The sequence below is a fragment of the Pseudophryne corroboree genome, chromosome 3 (genome assembly GCF_028390025.1).
Source record: "Pseudophryne corroboree isolate aPseCor3 chromosome 3, aPseCor3.hap2, whole genome shotgun sequence".
Taxonomy (NCBI): Eukaryota; Metazoa; Chordata; class Amphibia; order Anura; family Myobatrachidae; genus Pseudophryne; species Pseudophryne corroboree.
The window spans coordinates 519748151-519775808 of NC_086446.1; the positions used below are offsets into that span (position 1 = coordinate 519748151).

Consider the following 27658-nt stretch of genomic DNA (forward strand, 5'->3'; position numbering starts at 1 on the left):
AGTCACCCCTGGCCAGGGTACCCTGGAGGAGTGGGGACCCCTTAAATCAAGGAGCGCACAGCCAATCAGGAGAGTGCCATGACGTGGCGCTCCCTGATTGGCTGGCGGAACCTTCATTGACAGGAGTCACGGGGGGTCCCGCCAGTCGGGGAAAGAGGTTCCATGTGCAAACATGGGACCCCTTTCAGTATGTGGTTCGGGTTGTTCGTTTTATTATTTTAACAAGTACGTGGATTACAAAGATAAAGAAGAGGACCGATCTACACAGGATTGTTTGTAAGTATATATTTTTAATTTACAGGTACCCCGTGGATTCTACTGGAGAAGAGGACCGAGGGGCTCCGTGTCAACATAGGTAAGTATGTATGTGTGTATTTATGTAAATTAAAGTTATACTATCACGGTGTGTGTCTTGTGTATTTTTTTGGGTATTTTTTTTGTAGTAGAACTACAGGTACCAGCGGGCCCATTATTTTTCTGCTTGCTGGTACTTGTGGTACTCCAAGTACCAGCTTGCGGGGGAGGCTTGCTGGGACTTGTAGTTCTTCAACATAAAAACACAATATTCTTTAATTTTACACTATGGCTATCATTCTCCCATCCACTGCCCTCGGATGGGGGGGGCGGACAGCCTCAGGCTTTACCCCTGGCTCTTGGGTGGCTGGAGGGGGGGGCTTGATTTAAGGGGTCCCCACTCCTCCAGGGTACCCCGGCCAGGGTTGACTAGTTGGGGGGGTAATGCCACGGCTGCAGGGACCAGTATAACAGTATCCCCCGGCTGTGGCATTATCTCTCTGGTTAATGGAGCCCGGTGCTGGTTTTAAAAATGCGGGGGACCCCTACGTCTTTTGTCCCCCATATTTTTTGAACCAGGACCGGACGCAGAGCCCAGTGCTGGTTGTTTAAATATGGGGGACCCCTACACAATTTTTTTCCTGTATTTTTACAACCAGGACTGGCTCAAAGAGCTCAAGGCTGGTTACGCATAGGAGGGGGGACCTCACGCAATTTTTTTTTTAATTTTTAACTCTTTCATCACTTCTCATAATGCACACAATGAAGCCCTGCACGGATCTCACAGATCCGGACGGAATTCATTGCGTTATGTCAGGCAGTGTTTTACTACTCACTCCCATAAAACACTGCCTGACAATACGAATCACATCGACATCGGAAATACGAAACTAGAAAACTCGGCAGCTTAGTAAATTACAGCATATGGATTCAAAAAGTTGCAGTAAATTACGTCCGATAAAATTCGAGATCAAACTCCCTTAAAAACGTCACAAACACGAATATTAGTAAATAAACCCCCTTGTATTATTTTCACCAGCTTATTAAATAGAGCTAAGCAGGATTTTCAAAGCAGATGCATGTTTACAAATGGATTACTTTGTCTGCTTATGGAAACATACCTGGTCAAATAAATAGACAGTGACATCATTATAGAAAGAGACCGCTTTTTTCTTTCTGTCCAGATCAGTTGTTTCAGTCTGAGGCAAGAAGTTTGGCGTCTTCAGAAGGCTTCTGAGATGACCAGAGCTGCCGGTATCCGTAATGACAATGGGTACAGTACTGTGTTCCTCCTCACTCTCCTCACTGTGCTCCTGGATGTTATAGCAACGGAGCTCCTCATCAGATTCATCGCTGTCCTCACTCTCTTCATCCTCATCATCCTCTGGGGACTCCCCCAATCTGCTCTCCTTCCGAATAAGTGGAGGAGAGAGGCATTTTGGTAGGTGGGAAGCTCCTAGTGCTTCTCTGTTGCAGGAGGAGTTTTCTTCTTCCTGCAGACCAGTGGTTAAAGTGATACTACCTGGTGCACCCTGTTTAACCGTGGAAGCTTTGGTCAGGCACAACTGGACAGGGGACAAGGTGAAGGTCCTGTGTGAGACGGACTCAATCGATGAACATATATTGGGTTGTTTTTCAACAGAAGACTCTTTATGGCATTCAAGGCCTAAGCCTTCATCCACTGACTCTTCCCTTGCTATAAGAGGAGGCTGCAGTAAAGAAATCTCTTTTGGTGGTGGCAAAGAAGGCTGATGCAAAAGAGATCCATGTATTTCTTTCTCTGCATCTGTGACAGAATGAGCTTGCTCGCTATTTAAGTTCTCAGATAAATCTGAAGCAGTCGCCTCAAATTCCAGCTTTACACATTGGGAGTTTTCAACTTCTTTCTGTTCTCTTTCATCTCTCTGGTCAGTCTCTTCTTCTTCACGGTTAAAATAGTCATAGTCTGAGAAGTATGCAGAATCTCTGTAGGGATTTTTGGCATCTAGACTTTGCAAATCACTACTTACTGACCGGGACATTGGCATTTCTCCAGGGTCTAGCGTTTTTTCCTGAGATTGATTCAGCTGGTAATAAACCTCAGTCTCTCTATTATCTTGTGGTTCTTTCAAAACAAATTCTGGAGACTCATAGTTTTCAGTGTCATATCCACTGTCCAGAGCTTTGTGCTGTACACATGGAGTGTAGGTTCCAAGGCTAAATGCATCACATGAACTGGCCGTGGATGGCATGTCTAAAGAATCCAAGGAGTCAGGAGTTCCTACTTGCATCTGCAATGATCTGAAGGATGGCACTGCATCATTCCGCTCACTAGAGAGGTCTGTAAACACCCCTGAAGTCAACTCCATTGTGTCTTCATCACTGTCACTGTGCATCTGGAAAAAGTCTTTGGGAAACAATTTGTTAGGGCTTTCACTCTCCTTATCGGGTGAAAGACAACTACTACAGTTATCCTGTGATAAGGATTGTAGTGAAACCCCTTGTGAAACAACAGATATGTCCTCTGTGATTTGAAGGTTGTTTGTAGGTTGTGACTGAATTGGGACTTCACAATGTCCTACTAAACTTGCACCAAGTGGATCCATTTCCCCACTGGTGTCTGTACTATCTGGGGATTCCAAATGATGATGAATGTGATCAGAGTGTGATACAATCAGATCACTCCGTACGTCTTCTGCTGCAGAAGGGGAGCAATGGCTGAGTAAGATATCTGAATTTGTTTCCAACAAGACTGAACACCCTTCGACCATAGGCTTCTCTGCTTTGCAAAACAGATCTTCCCTTCTTGCAGGAAGAATGCTGACATTGTCTCCCTCCCCAGAGTCCATGACCTGCCACGATTCAGGACCATACGGTTCAATCTCCATATCCTGGGGGTCTTCAGAGCGGCGGTTGCACCAGACACCAGAGCTGTGTTGTAGAGGCTCATTGGAGATGTTATTGTTCGATGAGATGTTTGATGCCCAATGTGGGGAAAACGCAGCAAGGTGAGAGGTCCTCACTGACAAATCTTGTTGAATGTCACCAAACAGTAAGTGCTCATTTTCTACTTCAGATGTCATAGTAGTAGAACCCATTTGTTCTGTACAGACCCGTCTACTGTCCTCACTTTCTGATATATTTAGCAGTGTTGTCTTTTCCGTGCCTAACTGGGCCTGGCACAGCTGCATCAAAGATGGTGATGCTCCAAGAGGATCGGCAAAGCCACTCAGCCCATCAGTTTCCTCTTTTAAAGAGACAACCTGTTTTTCATCTGCCTCATCCTCATAAAAGGAGCAATTACTTTGTTTTTTGTCCTCACTTAGCAGACAGTCATCTTCTGCAGAAGAATCTGCTTGTGCCAACAGAGGCTCCATGGAAAGGTTTACAGATGGACTATTCTCACTTGTTTGGTTCTCTGTCATAGGTCTCTCTTCCTCTTTTACACTGTGCTCTTCATGCTGTGGGCTGTAATCCTGCTGATGATTGCTGCCCAAAGGCTCCTCAATACGGATGTAGTAGTCTCCTGCCACTGAGGGACTACGGGCACTCAGGACAGGCACCAACTCAAGCGGACGAGACTCAAGGTTGCAATCTTTATTTTCAAAGCCAGATGGGGATACACCCAGACTGAGCCTGTCACCATTGCTTGTGGTGTAGTACATGTCTTGGTATGGTTGGCACCCTGGACTCAGTGGGTATTGATCATGCCGCCCGCGCTCCCATTTATACTCAAAGTTGAGCCCCTGGCTAGTCTGAGTCACAGTTAACACATCATCACCATCAGTGTGGAATCCATCTGAGGAGAAGTGCTCCAGTAGAGGGTAAGAGGAGAGTTCGGTTTCATGATGTCCTGCACTATCCGTCCCACTTGGTTTCATGGAGTTCCACCGCTTCTCAAACTCCTCCTCCAGCTCGCCAGCTCCTTTGACACTTAGGTAGGAAAGTAGAAGATGCACCTCCTCCACTGTGGGTCTTTGCTCAGGCTGCAGCCAGCAGAACTGCATCACCTCATACCTGCAAGATAATGCAAAAATTATTTAGTGTAAAGGTAATTTATTAAACTGGTATTGTGCCTCCTCTATTTCCTCACCAGACCCTTAAATACACTTAAATTACATTAGACTGAACAGCAAACGTAATTCATCCAATTAGGCCTTTGTTCTGCCCCATCCTAGTACCAACAATGAAGCTCACGGAAACTTGTTCTTACTAATTTCCTCATCCCCAAAATGACCAGAATGCCTGATGAATAGAGACACTGGAACCAGCTGCATATAATTTCTGAAACTGGATCTATAATTCAAAGTTTCTCTGGAATTTTTCACTTTTTAGATTAATCAGAAAATAAAGCAATCCTGCTAAATTTAAAGAAGCTGAATATATTAACCCATGTTCCAACTGTTTAGGCCATGTCTGAGCCAGCTTACAAGTGGAAATGTTGGTTGGCGCAGGGTCTGTCTATTTAGCGCACGTGCAAACCTACTTGAACAAGCTGGAGCTAAATTGGATACATTTTAGTCATTTTTTACTACAAACGTAACTCATTAACTTAGAGCACACCACTGTTCACAGGTCAATTAAAAAGACAAAACAAAGTAAAATAGTAAAATAGTATTTATAAAAATCGTAAATGATCATTCGTAATGAAAATCTCAAATTCTAACTGGAATCTATACACAATTGTACCATAACTATTGAACTACTAAAATTAAATTTAATTTGAACTAGTCCAAAATTTGAGTGTCTGGACTGATTACTTTATCCGATCATTATCATCTGCACAGAACACCAATACAATAACAAACAGAGAGACTGCAAGTAAAAGGTGAAGAGAAGAAATAATTAAAATAAGAAAACATATCCCTGACAATATAAGTACTGACTGGTTGATAAGGACAAAGCAAAAATGAACAGACCAAGCCGAAAATTTAAAAATGGCAGACAATAAATAGAGGAATTTAAATTGGGTTCCCATATATTCAGGAGATACAGATGTGTCTTCATATATCTAGCCTCAATACACAGGGCGGCGGGACTGAACTGGGCTAAACATCTTTTTTGCATGAATGTGATTGCACTAATTGCAATAAGCAGTGCAACAGAATATACCCATTAAGTTAAGCTTTACATTTACTTTATTATTATTATTTACACTACATCTGCAATTGTTGCTCAGCATATGAATGAACCACACAAGAAAGGTCTCATTTCCATCTTTCCCCAACCCACATTATAAATGTAATGCTTATTCTCACTAAAGTCAGATTGGAATAAAAAAAATAAAAAATAAAAAAACCACACAAAAACAAACAAACCTACAACTGTTTTATATGAGAAGGAAAAATGGCACATACTTGCTGACTTGAGATGTCCTGCCTTGTTGTTATTTCCCAGGTATGAGAAGCCAACACATTAGGGCAGTATGGATGGTGTAATGCTTAGCATTACTGCCTCACAGCACTGAGGTCATGGGTTTGATTTCTACCATAGCCCTGCGTGGGATTCCTCCGGGTACTCCGTTTTCCACCCACAATCCAAAAATATACTGGTAGGTTAATTGGATCCCAACAAAATTAACCCTAGCATGAATGTGTGTGTGTGTACACGTGGTAGGGAATATAGATTGTAAGCTCCACTGGGGCAGGGAAGGATGTGAATGGCCAAATATTCTCTGTGCGCTATATAAATAAATGGTGATAAATAAATAAAATATGGTGAACTTCTTTCAAATTGGTAATTTTCAACCAAAATGTGCCCAGAATTGCTTCTGACCACCAATAAGCTTATCCAAGGCGACCAATATCTGATTGGATGCTATTATGGACTGTCTGGACAGAATATCCTTCCAGCTAGTGACAATATAAGCCTGTTGATATGCTCCCTGGACATTAGAAAATACTATGCCCTGAACATTCTGCATTTACTGCTACTGCAATGTCACATCTTCACCAGAGTAGGAATGCTGGGACTTTCCACTGCGTGTGATTTTTGCTGCAGCTATATTTGTGGCATGGTGACTGACCTTTGCCATGTTTCTATGGTGTATAGTCCGTGATGTACATTTCTCTAGTGACATATCCATGCTTCTTGGGTGTTTTTTCTGCCAAGAACATCTCTGGTGGTTACTAGTTTCCATGATGATCCATTTGTTGTGTGTGTGCATCCTCTCCCAGATGTGTGTGTAGCAGACAGTGACAATTTATTCATTTCAATGTCTGTGTCATCTTCTGGCACTAATCTTCAGAGGAGCCCATGAGAAGGACTGCTACTTCTTATTATTAAATAAATCACTGTGCTAGATTACTGCTATTTTTATTACCTTCATGTCAGTGCTGAGACACACAGGATAGGGCTGTACTTACCACATAGGCAAACTAGGAACATGCCCTGGGTATTACAGTATAGGAAACCGCCTAGTCTACAGTTTCATCATTTTTCTACATGGTACAGTATTTATCCAAACTATCACAGTGAAATTACTAGTGTAGGGAGAATCCACTTATAAGCTCTCAAAGGAGGATCGATGGAGGGCAGCGATGCCAAAAGTCACTCCTTTTCCCTATAATATCATAAGAATTTATATTGCAGTATGTTATTGTATTAAATGGACGTTTGTGCATGATATTAAGAAGGAATATGGGACGGATTCTAATCTGGAACTAAAGCAAAAAAGCAAGTAACTGTGTTTGGAACAAAGCATGTTGCCATGCAAGGGGAGTAAATGCATTTAGATTTTTTTCTGTACGGGGTAAATACTGGCTGCTTTTACATGTAGCCCACAAATGTTAGACAGCTTTATTTTCACACTGCAATTTAGACTTCAGTTTAGGCAAATCCCTCCCAAATCTAAATCTCCCTGCACGTTACATCTGTCCCACCTGCAGTACAACATAGTTTTGCACAGGTACACAGTTGCTTTTTTTTTGCTTTACTTCCAAATCAGAACCAGACTCTGTGTATTGAGCATATTAGGTCTCTGATGTTTTTAGACATCTTACCAGCGGTCTGAAAGCAGTTGCTTGAGCTGCGGCTTAGGTAGTTTGAGCTGCTGCTCCTTAATAACATAGCAGAGGACCTGCCGGTCAGAGTATGTGTCATACGGCTGCCGTCCCAACTCGAACAGCTCCCAAAGTGTAACTCCCAAGGACCTTTATGGGAAAGAAGATGACATTTTATATATTAGTCATTGACAGGGACCGTGACAAGAGCTGCCACCAAGATTACAGTGTGACCTTCTCAGCAAACACTGTTGACAGAGAAAAAGATCCCAACTAAATACTTCTTCAAAAAGTCACATTATACTAATTTACATATGAAGCAGACTGCAGTCTAAGGGGGTGAATTAAATGGGGGGGGGGGGGGGGGGGTTTGGGCACCCATCAGAGCAATTCAGTTGTTGCTCTGATCGGGCAACCGTTGCTTTATATGCTCCCAAATAGACAGGGTATAGGCGTGAATGGTGGTTAATACAGTCTAAAATTCTGGTAAGGGCGCCTCAACCACGAACTTGGCACATATTATTTCTTGCACCTCAGGAGGCTCGAGAAGAAATGTCAACCCCACATCTGATGAGCGTCTAAACAGAGCAACAATTGAATAGCCCTTCCCCTCCTCACGGTAGCCGTGGGGGTAAACATTTGAATGGCTTCCTAAAATGTAACCGTAATTCACTTAAATGTGCAAACTGTGATATAAGTAATTGGTTCCAACTGGTGAATTGACAGAGCTAAGTGCTACAATAAAAAATGATTCTCTGCAGTTTGATGCGGGAGCCTCCATTTGCATAGCACTAATAATACAAGAGCTATTCTATCCTTATTTGCGCTCAGACTGTAAGCAACTCCCTACATCCCCCTTGTATTAACGTGTTCATTGACTTAATGAATTGTTGTTCATGCAGGGTGTCCGTCAGATAATACCAGTGTACAATAACTGAAAGCCCAGCATATGTTCCACTAGAACTCAGGCAATGCTCCCCAGTCTCTATATTCTTTAGTACTTACTGCACAGTGCCTGCTCACAAAGTGGAAAATAAAACATTGATATTCCCATAGAAATGTCTGTGTAAATATTTTGTATAGTTTGTGTGCTTTTTGTCATTTTTCCTCTGAAGCGTACTGATACTTCTTGGAGTCATAATATAGATTGAGTATCCCATATCCAAATACTAAGAAAATAAGATTTTACTCACCGGTAAATCTATTTCACGTAGTCCGTAGTGGATGCTGGGGACTCCGTAAGGACCATGGGGAATAGACGGGCTCCGCAGGAGACTGGGCACTCTAAGAAAGATTTAATACTACTGGTGTGCACTGGCTCCTCCCTCTACGCCCCTCCCCCAGACCTCAGTTAAGGAAACTGTGCCCGGAAGAGCTGACATTACAAGGAAAGGATTTTGGAATCCAGGGTAAGACTCATACCAGCCACACCAATCACACTGTATAACTTGTGATAAACTTACCCAGTCAACAGTATGAACAACAGAGCATCAAACAATGGATGCCAACATAACAGAACCCTTTATTAAGCAATAACTATATACACGTATTGCAGAAAGTCCGCACTTGGGACGGGCGCCCAGCATCCACTACGGACTACGAGAAATAGATTTACCGGTGAGTAAAATCTTATTTTCTCTAACGTCCTAGTGGATGCTGGGGACTCCGTAAGGACCATGGGGATTATACCAAAGCTCCCAAACGGGCGGGAGAGTGCGGATGACTCTGCAGCACCGAATGGGCAAACACAAGGTCCTCCTCAGCCAGGGTATCAAACTTGTAAAACTTAGCAAATGTGTTTGAACCCGACCAAGTAGCTGCTCGGCAAAGCTGTAATGCCGAGACCCCTCGGGCAGCCGCCCAAGAAGAGCCCACATTCCTTGTGGAATGGGCTTTCACTGATTTTGGATGCGGCAATCCAGCCGCAGAATGAGCCTGCTGAATCGTGCTACAGATCCAGCGAGCAATGGTTTGCTTTGAAGCAGGAGCACCCAGCTTGTTGGATGCATACAGGATAAACAGCGAGTCAGTCTTCCTGACTCCAGCCGTCCTGGCTACATAGATCTTCAAAGCCCTGACTACATCAAGCAACTTGGAATCCTCCAAGTCACGAGTAGCCGCAGGCACCACAATAGGTTGGTTCAAATGAAAAGACACCACCACCTTCGGCAGAAATTGCGGACGAGTCCGTAATTCTGCCCTGTCCATATGGAAAACCAGATAGGGGCTTTTACATGACAAAGCCGCCAATTCTGACACACGCCTAGCCGAAGCTAAGGCCAATAGCATGACCACCTTCCACGTGAGATACTTTAGCTCCACGGTCTTAAGTGGCTCAAACCAGTGGGATTTCAGGAAATCCAACACCACTGGTGGCACAAAAGGGGGCTGAATATGCAGCACTCCCTTAACAAACGTCTGAACTTCAGGAAGAGAAGCCAGTTCCTTTTGAAAGAAAATGGATAGGGCCGAAATCTGGACCTTTATGGACCCCAACTTCAAGCCCATAGTCACTCCAGACTGTAGGAAGTGCAGGAACCGGCCCAGCTGGAATTCCTCTGTAGGGGCCTTCCTGGCCTCACACCAGGCAACATATTTTTGCCATATACGGTGATAGTGTTTTGCGGTCACGTCTTTCCTAGCCTTTATCAGCGTAGGAATAACTTCATCCGGAATGCCTTTTTCCGCTAGGATCCTGCGTTCAACCGCCATGCCGTCAAACGCAGCCGCGGTAAGTCTTGGAACAGACAGGGCCCCTGTTGCAACAGGTCCTGTCTGAGAGGCAGAGGCCATGGGTCCTCTGTGAGCATTTCTTGCAGTTCCGGGTACCAAGTCCTTCTTGGCCAATCCGGAACAATGAGTATTGTTCTCACTCCTCTTTTTCTTACGATTCTCAGCACCTTGGGTATGAGAGGAAGAGGAGGAAACACATAGACCGACTGGAACACCCACGGTGTCACTAGTGCGTCCACAGCTATCGCCTGAGGGTCTCTTGACCTGGCGCAATACCTTAGTAGCTTTTTGTTGAGACGGGACGCCATCATGTCCACCTGTGGCAGTTCCCATCGATTTGTAATCTGAGTGAAGACTTCGTGATGAAGCCCCCACTCTCCCGGGTGGAGGTCGTGCCTGCTGAGGAAGTCCGCTTCCCAGTTGTCCACTCCCAGAATGAACACTGCTGACAGTGCTTGCACGTGATTCTCCGCCCAACGAAGAATCCTGGTGGCTTCCGCCATCGCCACTCTGCTTCTTGTGCCGCCCTGGTGGTTTACATGAGCCACTGCGGTGATGTTGTCTGACTGAATCAGCTCCGGTTGGTTGCAAAGCAGAGGCTCCGCTTGACTCAGGGCGTTGTATATGGCCCTTAGTTCCAGGATATTTATGTGCAGACAAGCCTCCTGACTTGACCACAACCCTTGGAAGTTTCTTCCCTGAGTGACTGCCCCCCATCCTCGGAGGCTCGCATCCGTGGTCACCAGGACCCAGTCCTGTATGCCGAACCTGCGGCCCTCGAGAAGGTGAGCACTCTGTAGCCACCACAGAAGAGACACCCTGGCCCTCGGGGACAGGGTGATCAGCCGATGCATCTGAAGATGCGATCCGGACCACTTGTCCAACAGATCCCACTGAAAGATCCTCGCATGGAACCTGGCGAAGGGAATGGCTTCGTACGATGCCACCATCTTTCCCAGGACTCGCGTGCAGTGATGCACCGACACCTGTTTCGTTTTAAGAGGTCTCTGACTAGAGTCACGAGCTCCTGAGCCTTCTCCGCCGGGAGAAACACCTTCTTCTGGTCTGTGTCCAGAATCATGCCCAGAAAGGGCAGACGCGTCGTAGGAATCAGCTGCGACTTTGGGATATTCAGAATCCAGCCATGCTGCTGCAACACTTCCTGAGAGTGTGCTACGCTGATCAGCAACTGCTCTCTGGACCTCGCCTTTATGAGGAGATCGTCCAAGTATGGGATAACTGTGACTCCTTGTTTTCTCAGGATCACCATCATTTCCGCCATTACCTTGGTAAATATTCTCGGTGCCGTGGAGAGCCCAAACGGCAACGTCTGGAATTGTTAATGACAGTCCTGTACCACAAATCTGAGGTACTCCTGATGAGGTGGATAAATGGGGACAAGCAAGTAAGCATCCTTGATGTCCAGAGACACCATAAAATCCCCCTCTTCCAGGCTTGCAATGACCGCTCTGAGCGATTCCATTTTGAACTTGAATATTTTCAGATAAATGTTCAGGGACTTTAAATTCAATATGGGTCTGACCGAACCGTCCGGTTTCGGTACCACAAACATTGTGGAATAGTATCCCCTTCCCTGTTGAAGGAGGGGAACCTTTACCACCACCTGCTGGTGATATAACTTGTGAATTGCCGCTAACACTACTTCCCGTTCCATGGGGGAAGCTGGCAGGGCCGACTTAAGGTAACGGTGAGGGGGCATCACTTCGAATTCCAGCTTGTATCCCTGAGACACAATCTGTATAGCCCAGGGATCCACCTGTGAGCGAACCCACTGATGGCTGAAATTTCGGAGACGCGCCCCCACCAAGCCTGGCTCCACCTGTGGAGCCCCAGCGTCATGCGGTGGATTTAGTGGAAGACGGGGAGGACTTCTGTTCCTGGGAACTAGCTGTATGGTGCAGCTTCTTTCCTCTACCCCTGCCTCTGGCAAGAAAGGACGCACCTCTGACCTTCTTGCTTCTTTGTGATCGAAAGGACTGCATTTGGTAATACGGTGCTTTCTTAGACTGTGAGGGAATATTGGCAAAAAATTTGACTTCCCAGCCGTAGCTGTGGAAACTAGGTCCGAGAGACCGTCCCCAAACAATTCCTCACCCTTTTAGGTAACACCTCCATGTGCTTTTTGGAGTCGGCATCACCTGTCCATTGCCGAGTCCACAGGACCCTTCTGGCAGAAATTGACATTGCATTTATTCTAGAGCCCAGTAGGCAAATGTCCCTCTGGGCATCCCTCTTATTTAGGACAGCGTCTTTTATATGCCCCAGGGTCAGTAAAATGGTATCCTTGTCTAAGGTATCTATTTCCTCAGACAGATTATCTGTCCATGCTGCTACAGCACTACACATCCAGGCCGACGCAATTGCCGGCCTCAGTAGAGTACCTGAATGTGTATAAACAGACTTCAGGATACTTTCCTGCTTCCTATCTGCAGGATCTTTTAGGACGGCCGTATCCTGTGACGGCAGGGCCACCTTTTTAGATAAGCGTGTCAGAGCTTTATCTACCCTAGGGGAGGATTCCCAGCGCATCTTGTCCGTTGTGTTGCCTTATAGGTAATTGTCTGCACTTAGTCTAATATTAGGGCAATAGATGTTGTCTGAATCAAAATATAATTCATTATAAATAGGCGATGTTACCATAGTGGACAGTATAGTGGATATATATAGTAAGGAATAGATATGAAATAAGTTTGAATGTATGAGGTAATGTTTAGCTGATTTAAGAGATTAGGTTTGTGTATGTGTTTATATAGATATACTGTATATTTGTGTTTTACTGCAAGATGGTAATAAAATAGTGTAGGGAACAGGTTTATTCTGCTCTAGTCATAAATAAGGCCAGAGAGGTTACAGTAAGATCAAGAGTCATTGTAGAGAAAAGGTATTAGGCCATAAATGATAATAGGTATGTGACAGAGCTCTGTTGGTCATTGGAATTCACAGGTGTGCTTACAGTAGATCAGAATCTACTGGTTTGTCTATTGTCCAGTGAATGTTAAAAGCTAGGGAGCATAAATTAACTACTATGAAAAGAGATCACATCCATTGATAAAACATTGTGTAACCGACCCCAGGAAAACTTGTCAATACAACAGAACTTTGGATGAAAAGACATTCCAGATTTTACAATACTATACTTGCTTAAGGCAGTGTGGACACCACACTTTTATGACACCATGCCTCCGTGAACAGGACACGACAGCCCAGTTCAATGTTTGTTTTATTACACCTTGGAATCTGACAAACCTATAATTACCTATTCCATTGGAAACTATGAGAATATGATAGTTTGAATTGGTAAAATATGAGATAAAAGGACCAGACTTGTAGTTAGGAGTTAGAAGGAAGAGGGAGAGGGAGAAGAAGAAGGAGAAGGAAGGAAGTCAGTCAGGAGGAGAAGTCATGGAGAACATGCAGAAGGAATGATTCTTGGGATGGCAATCTTTAACTTGCAAGTATAAATATGATAATAATTGAAACTGTTTGTGAAACTTATGTCATGTTGTTTTATGTTATGTAACGAAGGAAACATAGCATAGCTTAATATAATTATAATTAGTATATATATCACTACTGTGTATATCTTATTCTGTACGATTTGATCTGCCTGTAAATAAAGAATCATATAAAAAGAGCGGTAATATTCAAGCTTGAACTCTCTTTAAGGAATCTTAACTTCATAATTTCATAAGTCATATATATATATATATATATATATATAAGGACTGCATATATTTATCAGCCAATTAATTTGTAAGCCTGACATAATATATTTGCAGATATATATGATAACGCATATTAATTTAAATATATCCATATATTAATAACCATATATGTTATATTGAATATTAATATTCATAAATAAGATTCCATAAATCAATATTGGCGACCACGAATTGGACTTGTTATTACTGAATCTGATTATCTGATTTATAATATTTATGAGGAGTAGCAAATGCTATAAGCTGGCTACCAAATCTGCAGAATCACGGTGGGGATGTATCTATGAAAATTTATTACCATTGTGTAATGTCAATTTTGTATTCTGTATAACCTAGGATAAATGTGTTAGTGCAATATACGTTATTTTAACTAACATAATATCTATTAGGAAGCAGCACCAATGGCTGTAAGCCTGCTGGCAAAGTACAAGATCACAGTGGAATAGGTTACAAATGAGAATAAAGAATTTAAAGGCCTAGAATAGAAAATGTGCACAGTGGAAATGAGTATTTCCAAATAAATGTATAAATGTACCAGGTATTAGAGTTTAACCTTAAGACACCGGTCAATCTTAAGGAGAGGATACCGTCAGTACAAAAACAAGGAATATAAAAATTTAGCATTGTAAATGATTGCAATGTTAAAAATGCAAAAGTTTTCTGTAGCATTAAGAAAAATGCGCAGAACTGCGGCTTTAGAAGCCAAACAGAAATGTAAAGAAGAATCAGGTTCTCGTCTTCGTAAGGCGTGCCTGACCATTAATGCAAAAATGCATTCATTATTTAAGTCCCTTAAACAGAAAAATAAACAGAAAAAGTTTGGGGCAGAAGCAAAAAGCCTGGCAGATTGTAAGCAAACTGTCATGACCTCTCAGGAGGAGATAAAAGGAAGTACAAGGGAGAATATTGTAGATGTAGGTGAGACTCAGGACAGCATTGTCCATGTGCAGCACACAGAGTCTGCTATGGTCACACAGACCACCAGCAGAACAGCCTCTTTGGTAAATGAAGAAAGTAGCAATGTGCAGGATGTGTCTATCATCAGACAGCACATTAATGTAAAGGAGGTAGCAGCAATAGGAGATGTCCCCTATACTGTTTCTACTAAAGGGGAAGATCATTGTAACTCAGATTATGAGTATTCTGCTGAATACACTCTCAGAGTTCCCAATGTAAATGAAGAATTTGTTATGCCCTTAGGCAAAGGTGAATTGTCAGCAGATTTAAACACTGATAGCTGCAGTACAGTGCACACAGGGGTGAAGAAGTTCCCCATGGTGAAAACTCCCATGGCAACCAGAGTTGCAAACCTTGAAATGTATTCACCTGGAAACATGTTTAAAGGGGAAATCCATAAAATTAATTCAGGAATGCATGTTTACAAACAAGGTTCCCAAACTTTTGTAACCCCCACACAACACTCAGAAACATCTAGTGATGGTGCAAATGTTTGCATGCTCTCAGAGAGACCACATGCAGAGTGTCATTCTGCAAACCACACACCAATTAACAATGACAAAAAGGATCACCAGGATGAAAATGTTTTTATGCCCTGGTGCCATAACCATTTTATTACAGGTGTGGAAAGACAGAAAGCCCTGGGACCTGCAATACATATTTGGCAAAGTCTAACAAGTTTCTCTCCCCACAAAAGTAGGTTTTTTCAGAAGCTCCAAGATTCTTCCAGACTAAGGAGCCATGCCAAGCAGCAAACGCTATGGTTGAAGACAGTCTGGGCCCAGGCTACGTCACAAGGGAGTATGGTCACAAGTGAATACGGTAGTATCATTCCTTTACTTGTTAGATCCAATGTAGCCATTGTTTGCTTTGATGTTCCAACAGCCACAGTTTCCAAATTAAACCTGCATCATATCTGCAGCGACAATTGTGCTGCCATTGACACACAAGGTGACAGGAAAGATTGGCACAGGCCAGAAACAATTGTTTGTTTGTTATTCAATCTTTAAAGACACATTTGTAAATTCTGTACCTGATAACATGCAGCAGATAGGACAGAATGCATAGCACGGAAGGTTAAATCACTGTATAAATATCTGTGATATTCATTGTATGTCTTTTTGTTTGATTCATAGTAATCCTGGCAACCTGTATACAGAATGGTGCAAGACTCCAAAAAGACTCTAATTTACAAGGGAAAAGGTCTTCATTAACCCTTTCATCGCTGCTATCCAGCAAAATCTACATAGCATCCCTAAAGACTGATATATGGACAAATCCTCAAGGAGTTTTCCAGTTTCACAAGAAAGGGGAAGGTTTTCATTAACCCTTTCATCACAAGTAATCATTACTTGTCTTTCAAACTACATGTACACCCCCACAACAGTGTACAGCACATCTCATCACTGTGATTATACAGAACTGTCTCATCCCTTCATATACCTTAATCAAATATATATGTAAACATTTGTCTGATATATATATATATATATATATATATATATATTTATTTTATATCATTGTATTATATACCTTGTAAATATTTTATGTTTTTTTTATATTACACAGTAGATACTACCTATGCTTCCTTCGTAAAAGCTTCAAAAGTAATTAAATATCTAATACTGGATGGAATTAGATTTAGTCAAAACCATTCCTAAATGATATTTAATATCTGTTTGAAGCAAAATTGTATTCATTTATTGTATTGATAGGATGTTACTATATACACATCAAAAGCATTTTAAATAATTATTAGTCAAAATATAGGTAGGATAGAAAACGCCTTTATATGGGTTAAACTGGTATAGGGTTATTTAAGATTGAGATGTATAAATAGGTTCAAGGTAGAATAAGGAGACTTAAGACTGCATGGTAATTTATTCAGTGAGGAAATACAGAACAGAGTAGGTGTACTACTCACAGCCATTTGTGGTACTATTGCCCGAAGACAATTAAGACCTACTATTAACAAGCAAAGAAAGAAAGAAAGAAAGAAAGAAAGAAAGAAAGAAAGAAAGAAAGAAAGAAAGAGAAAAAAAGAAAGACTGTTTCATATATGCCTGTTCTATTCAAAATCACAACCTGTTTGTGCAAAAGCAATATGGACACTTGTCACAACTGCGGCATTGGAAAAACATTTAAAGGACGCACAAGGCTAAAGACCATTACTGAGGGTCGTCACAAGTACTGAATGTTCAAGACACAGCACTCGACGTACACAGCCCTCTGCCTCAAACAGCGAAATGGCAAGCAAACGCAAGGCGTCTCCAATTGCAAGCAAACCACGCAGATGACAGTCTTATCCCAGTAAATTGCTACAGCCAAGAACAGCAAAAATGTCCAAACGTACTGATCCAGATACAGAAAAAAAGGTCTACAATTGGGCTATGGTATTCCAAATGTCTGTAGAAATTAGTTTTCCTCATGAATACTGAATAAAAACCTCTGTCTTGTCTGCTTTAGTTAAAAGTAAAAGTAGAATAAGGTTAGGTAAGCTAAGAATTTTTAGAGATTTTTAAAATCATAATGGTTATTATTATTACACTTATGGTATATATTATGGTTACAACGAAAGTTATGTTTGAAGGAATATTTTGAAATGTATTTGGAAGCAATTACGCTAGTTTAATGTGTGGCCAATCAAAATAATTTCTCATGGCCACAAGGGGGCGACTGTTGCCTTATAGGTAATTGTCTGCACTTAGTCTAATATTAGGGCAATAGATGTTGTCTGAATCAAAATATAATTCATTATAAATAGGCGATGTTACCATAGTGGACAGTATAGTGGATATATATAGTAAGGAATAGATATGAAATAAGTTTGAATGTATGAGGTAATGTTTAGCTGATTTAAGAGATTAGGTTTGTGTATGTGTTTATATAGATATACTGTATATTTGTGTTTTACTGCAAGATGGTAATAAAATAGTGTAGGGAACAGGTTTATTCTGCTCTAGTCATAAATAAGGCCAGAGAGGTTACAGTAAGATCAAGAGTCATTGTAGAGAAAAGGTATTAGGCCATAAATGATAATAGGTATGTGACAGAGCTCTGTTGGTCATTGGAATTCACAGGTGTGCTTACAGTAGATCAGAATCTACTGGTTTGTCTATTGTCCAGTGAATGTTAAAAGCTAGGGAGCATAAATTAACTACTATGAAAAGAGATCACATCCATTGATAAAACATTGTGTAACCGACCCCAGGAAAACTTGTCAATACAACAGAACTTTGGATGAAAAGACATTCCAGATTTTACAATACTATACTTGCTTAAGGCAGTGTGGACACCACACTTTTATGACACCATGCCTCCGTGAACAGGACACGACAGCCCAGTTCAATGTTTGTTTTATTACACCTTGGAATCTGACAAACCTATAATTACCTATTCCATTGGAAACTATGAGAATATGATAGTTTGAATTGGTAAAATATGAGATAAAAGGACCAGACTTGTAGTTAGGAGTTAGAAGGAAGAGGGAGAGGGAGAAGAAGAAGGAGAAGGAAGGAAGTCAGTCAGGAGGAGAAGTCATGGAGAACATGCAGAAGGAATGATTCTTGGGATGGCAATCTTTAACTTGCAAGTATAAATATGATAATAATTGAAACTGTTTGTGAAACTTATGTCATGTTGTTTTATGTTATGTAACGAAGGAAACATAGCATAGCTTAATATAATTATAATTAGTATATATATCACTACTGTGTATATCTTATTCTGTACGATTTGATCTGCCTGTAAATAAAGAATCATATAAAAAGAGCGGTAATATTCAAGCTTGAACTCTCTTTAAGGAATCTTAACTTCATAATTTCATAAGTCATATATATATATATATATATATAAGGACTGCATATATTTATCAGCCAATTAATTTGTAAGCCTGACATAATATATTTGCAGATATATATGATAACGCATATTAATTTAAATATATCCATATATTAATAACCATATATGTTATATTGAATATTAATATTCATAAATAAGATTCCATAAATCAATAGTTGGCGGGAAAGGGTACGCCATAAGTAACCTTTTAGAAATCAGCACTTTCTTATCGGGGGAATCCCACGCTTTTTCACATAATTCATTTAACTTATGTGAAGGGGGAAAAGTCACTTCTTGCTTTTTCTCCCCATACATATAAACCCTCTTGTCAGGGACAGGGTTTACCTCTGATATGTGCAAAACATCCTTCATTGCTATAATCATGTAGCGGATGGCTTTAGCCATTTTAGGCTGCAATTTTGCATCATCGTCATCAACACTGGAGTCAGAGTCCGTGTCGATATCTGTGTCAACAATTTTGGATAGTGGGCGCTTCTGAGACCCTGACGGCCTCTGCGCTGTAGGATCAGGCATGGGCTGAGACCCCGACTGTCCCAAGGCATCAGCTTTATCCAACCTTTTATGTAAGGAGTTTACATTATCATTTAACACCTTCCACATATCCATCCAATCAGGTGTCGGCGCCGTCGGCGGAGACACGTCATTCATCTGCACTTGCTCTGCCTCCACATAGCCCTCTTCGTCAAACATGTCGACACACGCGTACCGACACACCACACACACAGGGGATGCTCTATTTGAGGACAGGACCCCCACAAGGCCTTTTGGAGAGACAGGGAGAGAGTATGCCAGCACACACCCCAGCGCTATATGACCCAGGAATCACACAGTAACTTAGTATTTACCCAGTAGCTGCTGTATATATAATTAATGCGCTAAATTTATGTGCCCCCCCCTCTCTTTTTACCCTTTCTACCGTGAGTCTGCAGGGGAGAGCCTGGGGAGCTTCCTCTCAGCGGAGCTGTGGAGAGAAAATGGCGCTGGTGAGTGCTGAGGAAGAAGGCCCCGCCCCCTCAGCGGCGGGCTTCTGTCCCGCGATTTTGTGTAAAATTAATGACAGGGGCTCATGCATATACCAGTGTCCAACTGTATATATGCTGCTTTTGCCAGGAGGTACTTAATTGCTGCCCAGGGCGCCCCCCCCCCCCCCCCTGCACCCTACAGTGACCGGAGTGTGTGGGTTAGTGTGGGCGCAATGGCGCACAGCTGCAGTGCTGTGCGCTACCTCATATGAAGACAGGAGTCTTCTGCCGCCGATTTTGACGTCTTCTTTCTTCAACCCGCCGGCTTCTGACTTCTGGCTCTGCGAGGGGGACGGCGGCGTGGCTCCGGGAACGGACGACAAGGTCAGGTTCCTGTGTTCGATCCCTCTGGAGCTAATGGTGTCCAGTAGCCTAAGAAGCGCAACCTAGCCGCAGTTAGTAGGTTTGCTTCTCTCCCCTCAGTCCCACGTAGCAGAGAGTCTGTTGCCAGCAGAAGCTCTCTGAAAATAAAAAACCTAACTAAAATACTTTCTTATTAGCAAGCTCAGGAAAGCTCACTAAAATGCACCCAGCTCTGTCCGGGCACAGATTCTAACTGAGGTCTGGGGGAGGGGCGTAGAGGGAGGAGCCAGCGCACACCAGTAGTACTAAATCTTTCTTAGAGTGCCCAGTCTCCTGCGGAGCCCGTCTATTCCCCATGGTCCTTACGGAGTCCCCAGCATCCACTAGGACGTTCGAGAAATACAGGTTGAGTATCCCTTATCCAAAATCCCACACTTTTGGGTCCCCTACTGAGATAATGACATATAGATTATATATTATGTGTAATATATATATATATATACATATATATATATATATATATATATATACACACACACACACACACACATATATATATATATATATATATACATACATATATATATATATATATATATATATAGATAGATATATTTATTATATATTTGTACCATTATCTCAGTAGGGGAACCAAAAATTTGTTATTTTGAATTCTGGATAAGGGATATTCAACCTGTATTACGAAATACAGATTTATTTATTTTTTAGTGAGACCGAGATAGTGAAACCTTTGTTTTCGGACATACACAAACTTTGTTTAATACACAAATTTATTAAAAATGTTGTATTAAATGACCTTCAGGCTGCGTGTATAAAGTGTATATGAAACAAATGAATTGTGTGTATGTACACAAACTGTTTAATGCACAAAGTTATTAAAAATATATGGGTAAAATTACCTTCAGGCTGTGTGTATAATGGCCCTCATTCAGAGTTGATCGCTCGCCATCTACTTTTAGCAGCCATGCAAATGCATAGTCGCCACCCACGGGGGGAGTGTATTTTCGCTCTGCAAGAGTGCGCACGCCTGTGTAGCCGAGCGGTACAAAAACATTTTGTGCAAGACAAGACCAGCCCTGTAGTTACTTATTCTGTGCGATGATTGCTGCGACGAAGGTCCCGGAATTGACGTCAGATACCCGCCCTGCAAATGCCTGCGTTTTTCCAAACACACCCAGAAAACGGTCAGTTGACACCCATAAACTCCCACTTCCTGTAAATCTCCTTACAATCGGCTGTGCGAATGGAATCATCGCTAAAAGCAGTGCAAAACAACGATGCTTTGTACCCGTACGCCCTGCGTGCGCATTGGGCCCATACGCATGCGTAGTTTTGCCATTTTTTAAAATGATTGCTACGCAACAAACATCAGCAGCTAGCGATCAACTCCGAATGAGGGCCAAGGTGTATTTGAAACATAAATGCATTCTGTGCTTAGTCTTAGGTCCCATCGCCATATCTTATTATGGTATGCAAATATTCCAAAATAGGGAAAATCAGATACCAAAAACACGTCTGGTCCCAAGCATTTTGGATATGGAATACTCAACCTGTAATAATGAATACACAGGTGCTTGGATTAATCACTAGACAGCCCCTGTAATATTAATCTGGCCTAGTTTTGCTGTTTTGTGGATAAACCTGCAAAAGCACACGGAGGGAAAACTGAAAGGTCACTTCAAAGCCAACAACTTTCTACCACTTTAATATACCATTTAAAAATATCCGGATGTGCAGACATCCATTTGTGGGGAGATGTAAATGCTCCCTTTCTGTTCCTTTACCTTATTTCCATAACATTATTCAGCCAAACTAGATCTCAATTTTGCATATTGCTGCAAGAGCAGGACACCAACACTGCTAATTCATACCCAGCAAGGAATCCACTGTACTCCACCCATGGGCAGCTAAAACAGTTTGAACACCCAAATATGATGTTAATGTGTCCCCACAATAATGTTCCGCATTTACTAATGCTTTGTAGCATTTGTAACTCTGCTCATTATTTTTATCCAAAACCGTGACTTTCACATGAAATGCTATGAAGGCTGTATTATGTATCAGTGGCTCCCAAACTTTTTTGAATCACGGCGCACTACAGCATCAGAATTTTTTTCACGGGACCCCTGCGCCCAAGGTTTCTGACTGAGAAATTTAGCGAAAAATATTAAAGTAAGTAAATTGTGTTTATACGTCATCCTTAGATTCAGTTGTGTGGTGAGGGACAGGATTCACTTCTGCTTGTCCACATATTTAATGACTGGCAGCCACAAGCAATGGTTTTGCCTATTACATTTACCATAAGTTGAATTGGTCCTGGACCACCAATCCAAGGCACCCCATATTATAAAAATAAATAACTATATTTATATATATGTTTATATATACAAACATACACACTTAAGTATTCTTGTGTCTCAACACGACTTAAACTTTTCCCCATTGCATTTACATTTGCTACCCAGTCAGTGCACACTGTTGTAGAAGCAATGCCCATCAGGTGGGTTACTGATAGGAAGTTGTTGTATTGAAGGAAAACTATTTCCCTCCTATGATCAGAACCACTGCTCCAGAACCATCTTTGGTCATGATATAGTGCAGAAACTTTTGCATATTTCATATATGTTTGTGTTCCAGTTTAGGGTTAGTGTAGTGTTTGTTTTCTACCCCGTGTGTTGTTCTGTACAGTAATTATACACCTGCGCTACACACAGAACCTAAGTGGCACGTGAATGAAAATGACATTTACGGTCATTTTTGTTGCATTGCTGGTGTGTTATACAGTTCTGTCAGTCTGCCTAAATAATTGAGTGTTTGTTTTTTCCTTCTACAAAGCCATTGGCCAGAAAGTATTATTTACAAGTGCCACACCCTTGTTCCATACTCCACTCTGCTCTGCACCTGCAATAAGGGCTTATTTGTAAACACCACAGAAGAAAACACAGGGAAGTGTGTGGAGATACAGACAGATACAGTCATCACTGTGGATGGGTAGGCAGGGGCTCCACCCAGGCCAAGGCAATGAGAGCAACTGTTACATTGGTGACATATAGGAGAGGGTGTCAAAGATAGCTTCCTACCAGATGTTACTGGCCTTAGTCTGATCAACCACCAGCAAGTTCCCATGTACTTCATCAATGAGCTCCGGTGCAATCCACCGCAGAGGAACCCACAGCTGGTCGGACGTCAGTAGGTAGTCATCCTGCAAGGTACAAGCACAGCTGCCCGCTCAGACACACTTTCAAGATTTGTTGCTGCTGCTGCTGCTGCTTCCTCCTCCTCCTCGCCCCCACCCTCACTGAGGATCAGCAGACGTCTGACTCACCCTGACGGAGAGAGGTTACAGCGAAGTCCCCTCCTCCCCCTTGAGGCAGAGACGTGCTCTGAGATGGGAGAGTGCCTACTCCCCTCCCTTATAATCCGGCCAGCAGCGGAGTGCCTCCTCTCTGGCACAGGCTGGGGACTGCGGGCAGAGTGCCAGGTGCTGGGTTACAGGAACAGTGTCTGAGTGCTAGGACAAGACAGCCGTCCCAGTACTGTCATGTCATACATGCAGCTCCACAACAACAAGACAACGGATGCTGTGGAGCTGCCCCAGTCCCTGGCTGCCCGTGTCTGCAGCAAGTTCTTTTCAGTACAAAAATAGAGGAAACATCAGTTTAAAAATAACATTGAAAACAGTATTGTGCACAAATTAACAAATGGCAAATTGCAAAACATGACTATAAACCAATCTAATGTATGCAGGGATGAATTCATCACAATTCTTTGTTGTAGAACTACAACACCCAGCATGCCCCGTCAGATACTGGTATGGTATTGTACAGAGGAATTGTATAGGTAAAATACAAAATTATCGACATGCAAACCTGCAAATTCTCCCTTTATCTGTATATTTCATTTATGTTGTGTCTAGGACAGAATGTTGCACGGATGTTATGGGTTCCATTCCCACCATGGCCCTAACTGTGTGGAGATTTTATGTTCTCTCATTGCTTGCGTGGGTTTCCTCTGGGTTTTTTACCACAATTCAAAAATAAACTAGTAGGTTAGCTGGCTCCCAACAAAAAATTAACCCAAGTGTCTGCGTGTGTACATGTGTTTAGGGTAGACTAGATGGGCCAAGTGGTTCTTCTCTGCCATAAAACTGTTTCTATGACAAGAAAACCTAAAATGCTATGCTAACAAGGTGTATCTACTGTTCCAGTTCGTTTGTATTGTGCCCTCACTGTATGCAAGTGGTCTCCTAGATTAAAAAATAAAAGTATAATATCAGTGATGTGTTTGTAGAAATTCATGGACAGAGTAAATTGGTCACTTATGAAGCAGGGACCACTCCTTACTTTGCGCCTATACAAGATGGCAAATTGCTAGAAGCAGACATTGACAATAAGGATTGCTGGATGGAGTGATAGGCACTCCACGGTAGTTACGGAGTAAGTGAATTTACACCTAGCGTTATGAAACTGTGCAAAACCGATATTTCATTTCATTCATCTTCAGAAAATGAAATAAGGAATGAAGGTGGTGCCCTGTAGACATGCATGGACACTTTCATTCCGGAAAAGGACTGCATTTTTGTAGCAATTCAGAAGTGGTCAGGAATTGGGTCTTGTCCCCTTACTTTTAACAGGGTACAATTTGCAGCTGTGAGTTGGCTGGGCAGCGCATTTCTATGCAACACAAAGCTTCAAATACACATAAATGACATGTCAAAAGAGACAGACTGTTAGTTTTGCAAAGTCATACATTTCCACCTCTCCAATGGTGAATGCCTTGACCTGCACTAGTTGGACCATATATGCACACAGATGTCAAAGATCTTGTGGTGTTGTGGTACACAGGTTCTGCGCAGGCAAAGCTTGAACATAACTTGGTTTGGGACAGCAAATGCAGAAGGATATAGCAGAGTTAGTGTAGCATGCCCTGATGTGGTCTAGTTACCTGAACACCTCATGTACCATTCCCCTATTCTAAATACCTGGGGAACCTTCCAAAACAAATTACAAATAAAATCATCATAAAGAGAACAATCCTCAAGAGGTCAATACACAAACAGCCAAATCAGAACAGTTTTCCTACGCTCAAGCAAGTTCATGCAAGTTGCTATGAATAACTGTTCACGTATTGACCACTTGGGGTCAACTAAGGTAATTCATTTGTATAGCAGTGCAGCCAGTATCATGTCTCATCACCCCGTGTGTGTGTGTGTGTGTGTGTGTGTGTATATATGTGTATATATATATATATATATATATATATATATATATATATAATATCCAGAAGTAAACTAGGGTTTTTTCAGGAGCCACTGGCTCTGGGAAGTAAAGCACTACCCAAGCTGCCTGGCAGGAGTATTCCTTGGATGTTACAGGCAGCTCTGTAGTAGCGCTACGGACTGTAGTGTGCTGTTACAGCCAACGTACGAACAAGCCACATGCAGGTGTCATGGGGCTAAAACGATACTGCTCGTACACCCCTAGTTATGGCCCTGCATGTTGGCATCTGTAACTGCAGTCAATGACTGCCAGGTCTTGCAGGGACTTTAGTTCCAAAACTATTTTTCATTTGGCTATACACTACTATCCCTACATCTACCACTTAAGTGGTGCGAGTAAGATCTCCAGTGCATCGCATTATGACAAGAAGAAGCGTCACAGTGCATCTCCCTGTTACAGTGTCATCAGCCCAGCCTGGCACAGATGGTGCTAAAATCAACTTTTGCAGAGGTCTCTCACATCTTTAGTGGTATGCTGAATACCAATCCCACAATACCCATTTTTTATTGCCTCCCCAAAATCCACAAAAGTCTCAAGAATCCACCCGGCCGCCCCATAGTAGCAGGAATAGATTCTGTGACCGCAAATGTTTCTGAATATGTGGAAATTTTTCTCAATAAATATGTGGTAAAACTTGAATCACATGTGAAAGACACCACAGCAATTCTCCAATGTCTAGAAAATTTTGAGTGGCAGGACGACTATCTCTGGGTGACTATCGACGTCCAATCTCTTTACACCTCCATAATACATCATCAAGGCATAGCCTCCTGCAGAGAATTCTTACTACAGGATCCTGAACTAAGTGAGGAACATAAGAATTTTATCTGTGACCTTATTCTTTTTATATTAACACATAACTATTTTAAATTCCTGAGTGACTTTTACCTCCAGATATGCGGGACCGCAATGGGGACAGTTTTCGCGCCCAGCTTTGCGAATTTGCACATGGGATGTTGGGAAATGAGTTATGTATATAACAACAACAGGTTCAAGGAGAATATTATCCTGTATCGTAGATACATAGACGATATTATAATAATCTGGAAGGGAGAGGAGTCTCTCTTATTGGAGTTTATGGATTACATCGCAGCGAATGACCTCAATTTGTCTTTCACTTTCAAAGTACATAAAAAGGAGATTGAATATCTGGACTTGGTACTGATAGCAGAAGAAGGTACAGTATTCTCAAGGAATTACATAAAGGAAGTAGACAGAAATAGCTACCTTCACTTTAAAAGCAGCCACCAGAAGAAATGGAAAACAAATATTCCTTATTCCCAATTTTGCAGACTTAAAAGAAACTGTAAGAAGGAGGAAGAATTCCAACAACAAATGACAACATACGCTACCAGATTTGAAGATAGGGGCTATCCAACATCTGTGATTGAAGCAGCAAAATTAAAAACCCGTGAAGTGAAACGTGAAGATCTGCTTACTTATAAAAACAAGGAAGACTTGGGAAACCAAAATTTCAACTTCATCACCACATATAATAGTGGAGAAAGAATTCTCAAGAAAGCCATAAATAAACATTGGAATATTTTACGGACGGATGCAGTGTTGAACCCGGTACTTCCTCTACATCCAAGAATAATCTATAGAAAAGCAAAAAACCTAAAGGAAATACTGGCTCCGAGTATGTTAAAACCGATCCGCATGGAGAATACAGACTCCTGGATGAAAACTACTGGCTTCTACAAATGTACCCATTGCTGTATTTGCAAATATACACACAAGGATGGCAAACAATTCAGCAATATGGATCTGTCTAAGTCCTATAAGATCAAAGATCTGATGAATTGCTCAAGCACTTATGTGGTGTATATGTTGGAATGCTCCTGCGGCTTCAAATATATAGGGAAAACAAAGAGACCCGTACGACTGAGAATACAGGAACATATCAGAGCTATAAAAAACCGGATGGACAATCATTCAGTACCAAGACACTTCAACAAATATCATAATGCAAATCCAGATGATGTGAGATTTAAAGCCATAGAGCATGTGGTTCTGGGTGATAGAGGAGGAGATCGTGACAACAAATTAGCTAAAAGAGAGATGTATTGGATATATCAATTAAACACATTAACTCCTACAGGTCTTAATGAATATTATGAATTAGCACCTTTTTTATAAGACATAGGAATAAAAACTGACTCATATGAAAAAAGTATATAGTAACATTGGTTCAGACTTTGAACTAGGGAACGTCGGAAACTGTGCACTGTGACACAAATATAGTACTGGCGGTTCTTGGTTTTTTGTCGATGGACACAAAAATGTACATATAAATATTATCTCCTTATTCATAAGCCTCTCAGCATTATATACCTCATTTTTCTTATCCTCTTTCGTTTATACCAGCCCTCATTTTTTAAAAAACAGTGGGACATTTATATACATATTGTTTACATATTTTATATATATTTTATTATAATACTGAATTTATATTTAAATGGTCC

At 41.8% G+C, this 27658-nt stretch overlaps 1 protein-coding gene across 1 annotated transcript in view; it reads right to left on the bottom strand.

Annotated features, from left to right (window-relative positions):
- AATK (apoptosis associated tyrosine kinase) overlaps positions 1-27658 on the bottom strand; it is a 299299-nt gene that overhangs the window by 47486 nt on the left and 224155 nt on the right. The window contains 3 exon segments of the mRNA XM_063961095.1: positions 1416-4290; positions 7275-7424; positions 22995-23116. Coding sequence (XP_063817165.1) covers positions 1416-4290; positions 7275-7424; positions 22995-23116 — 3147 coding nt within the window.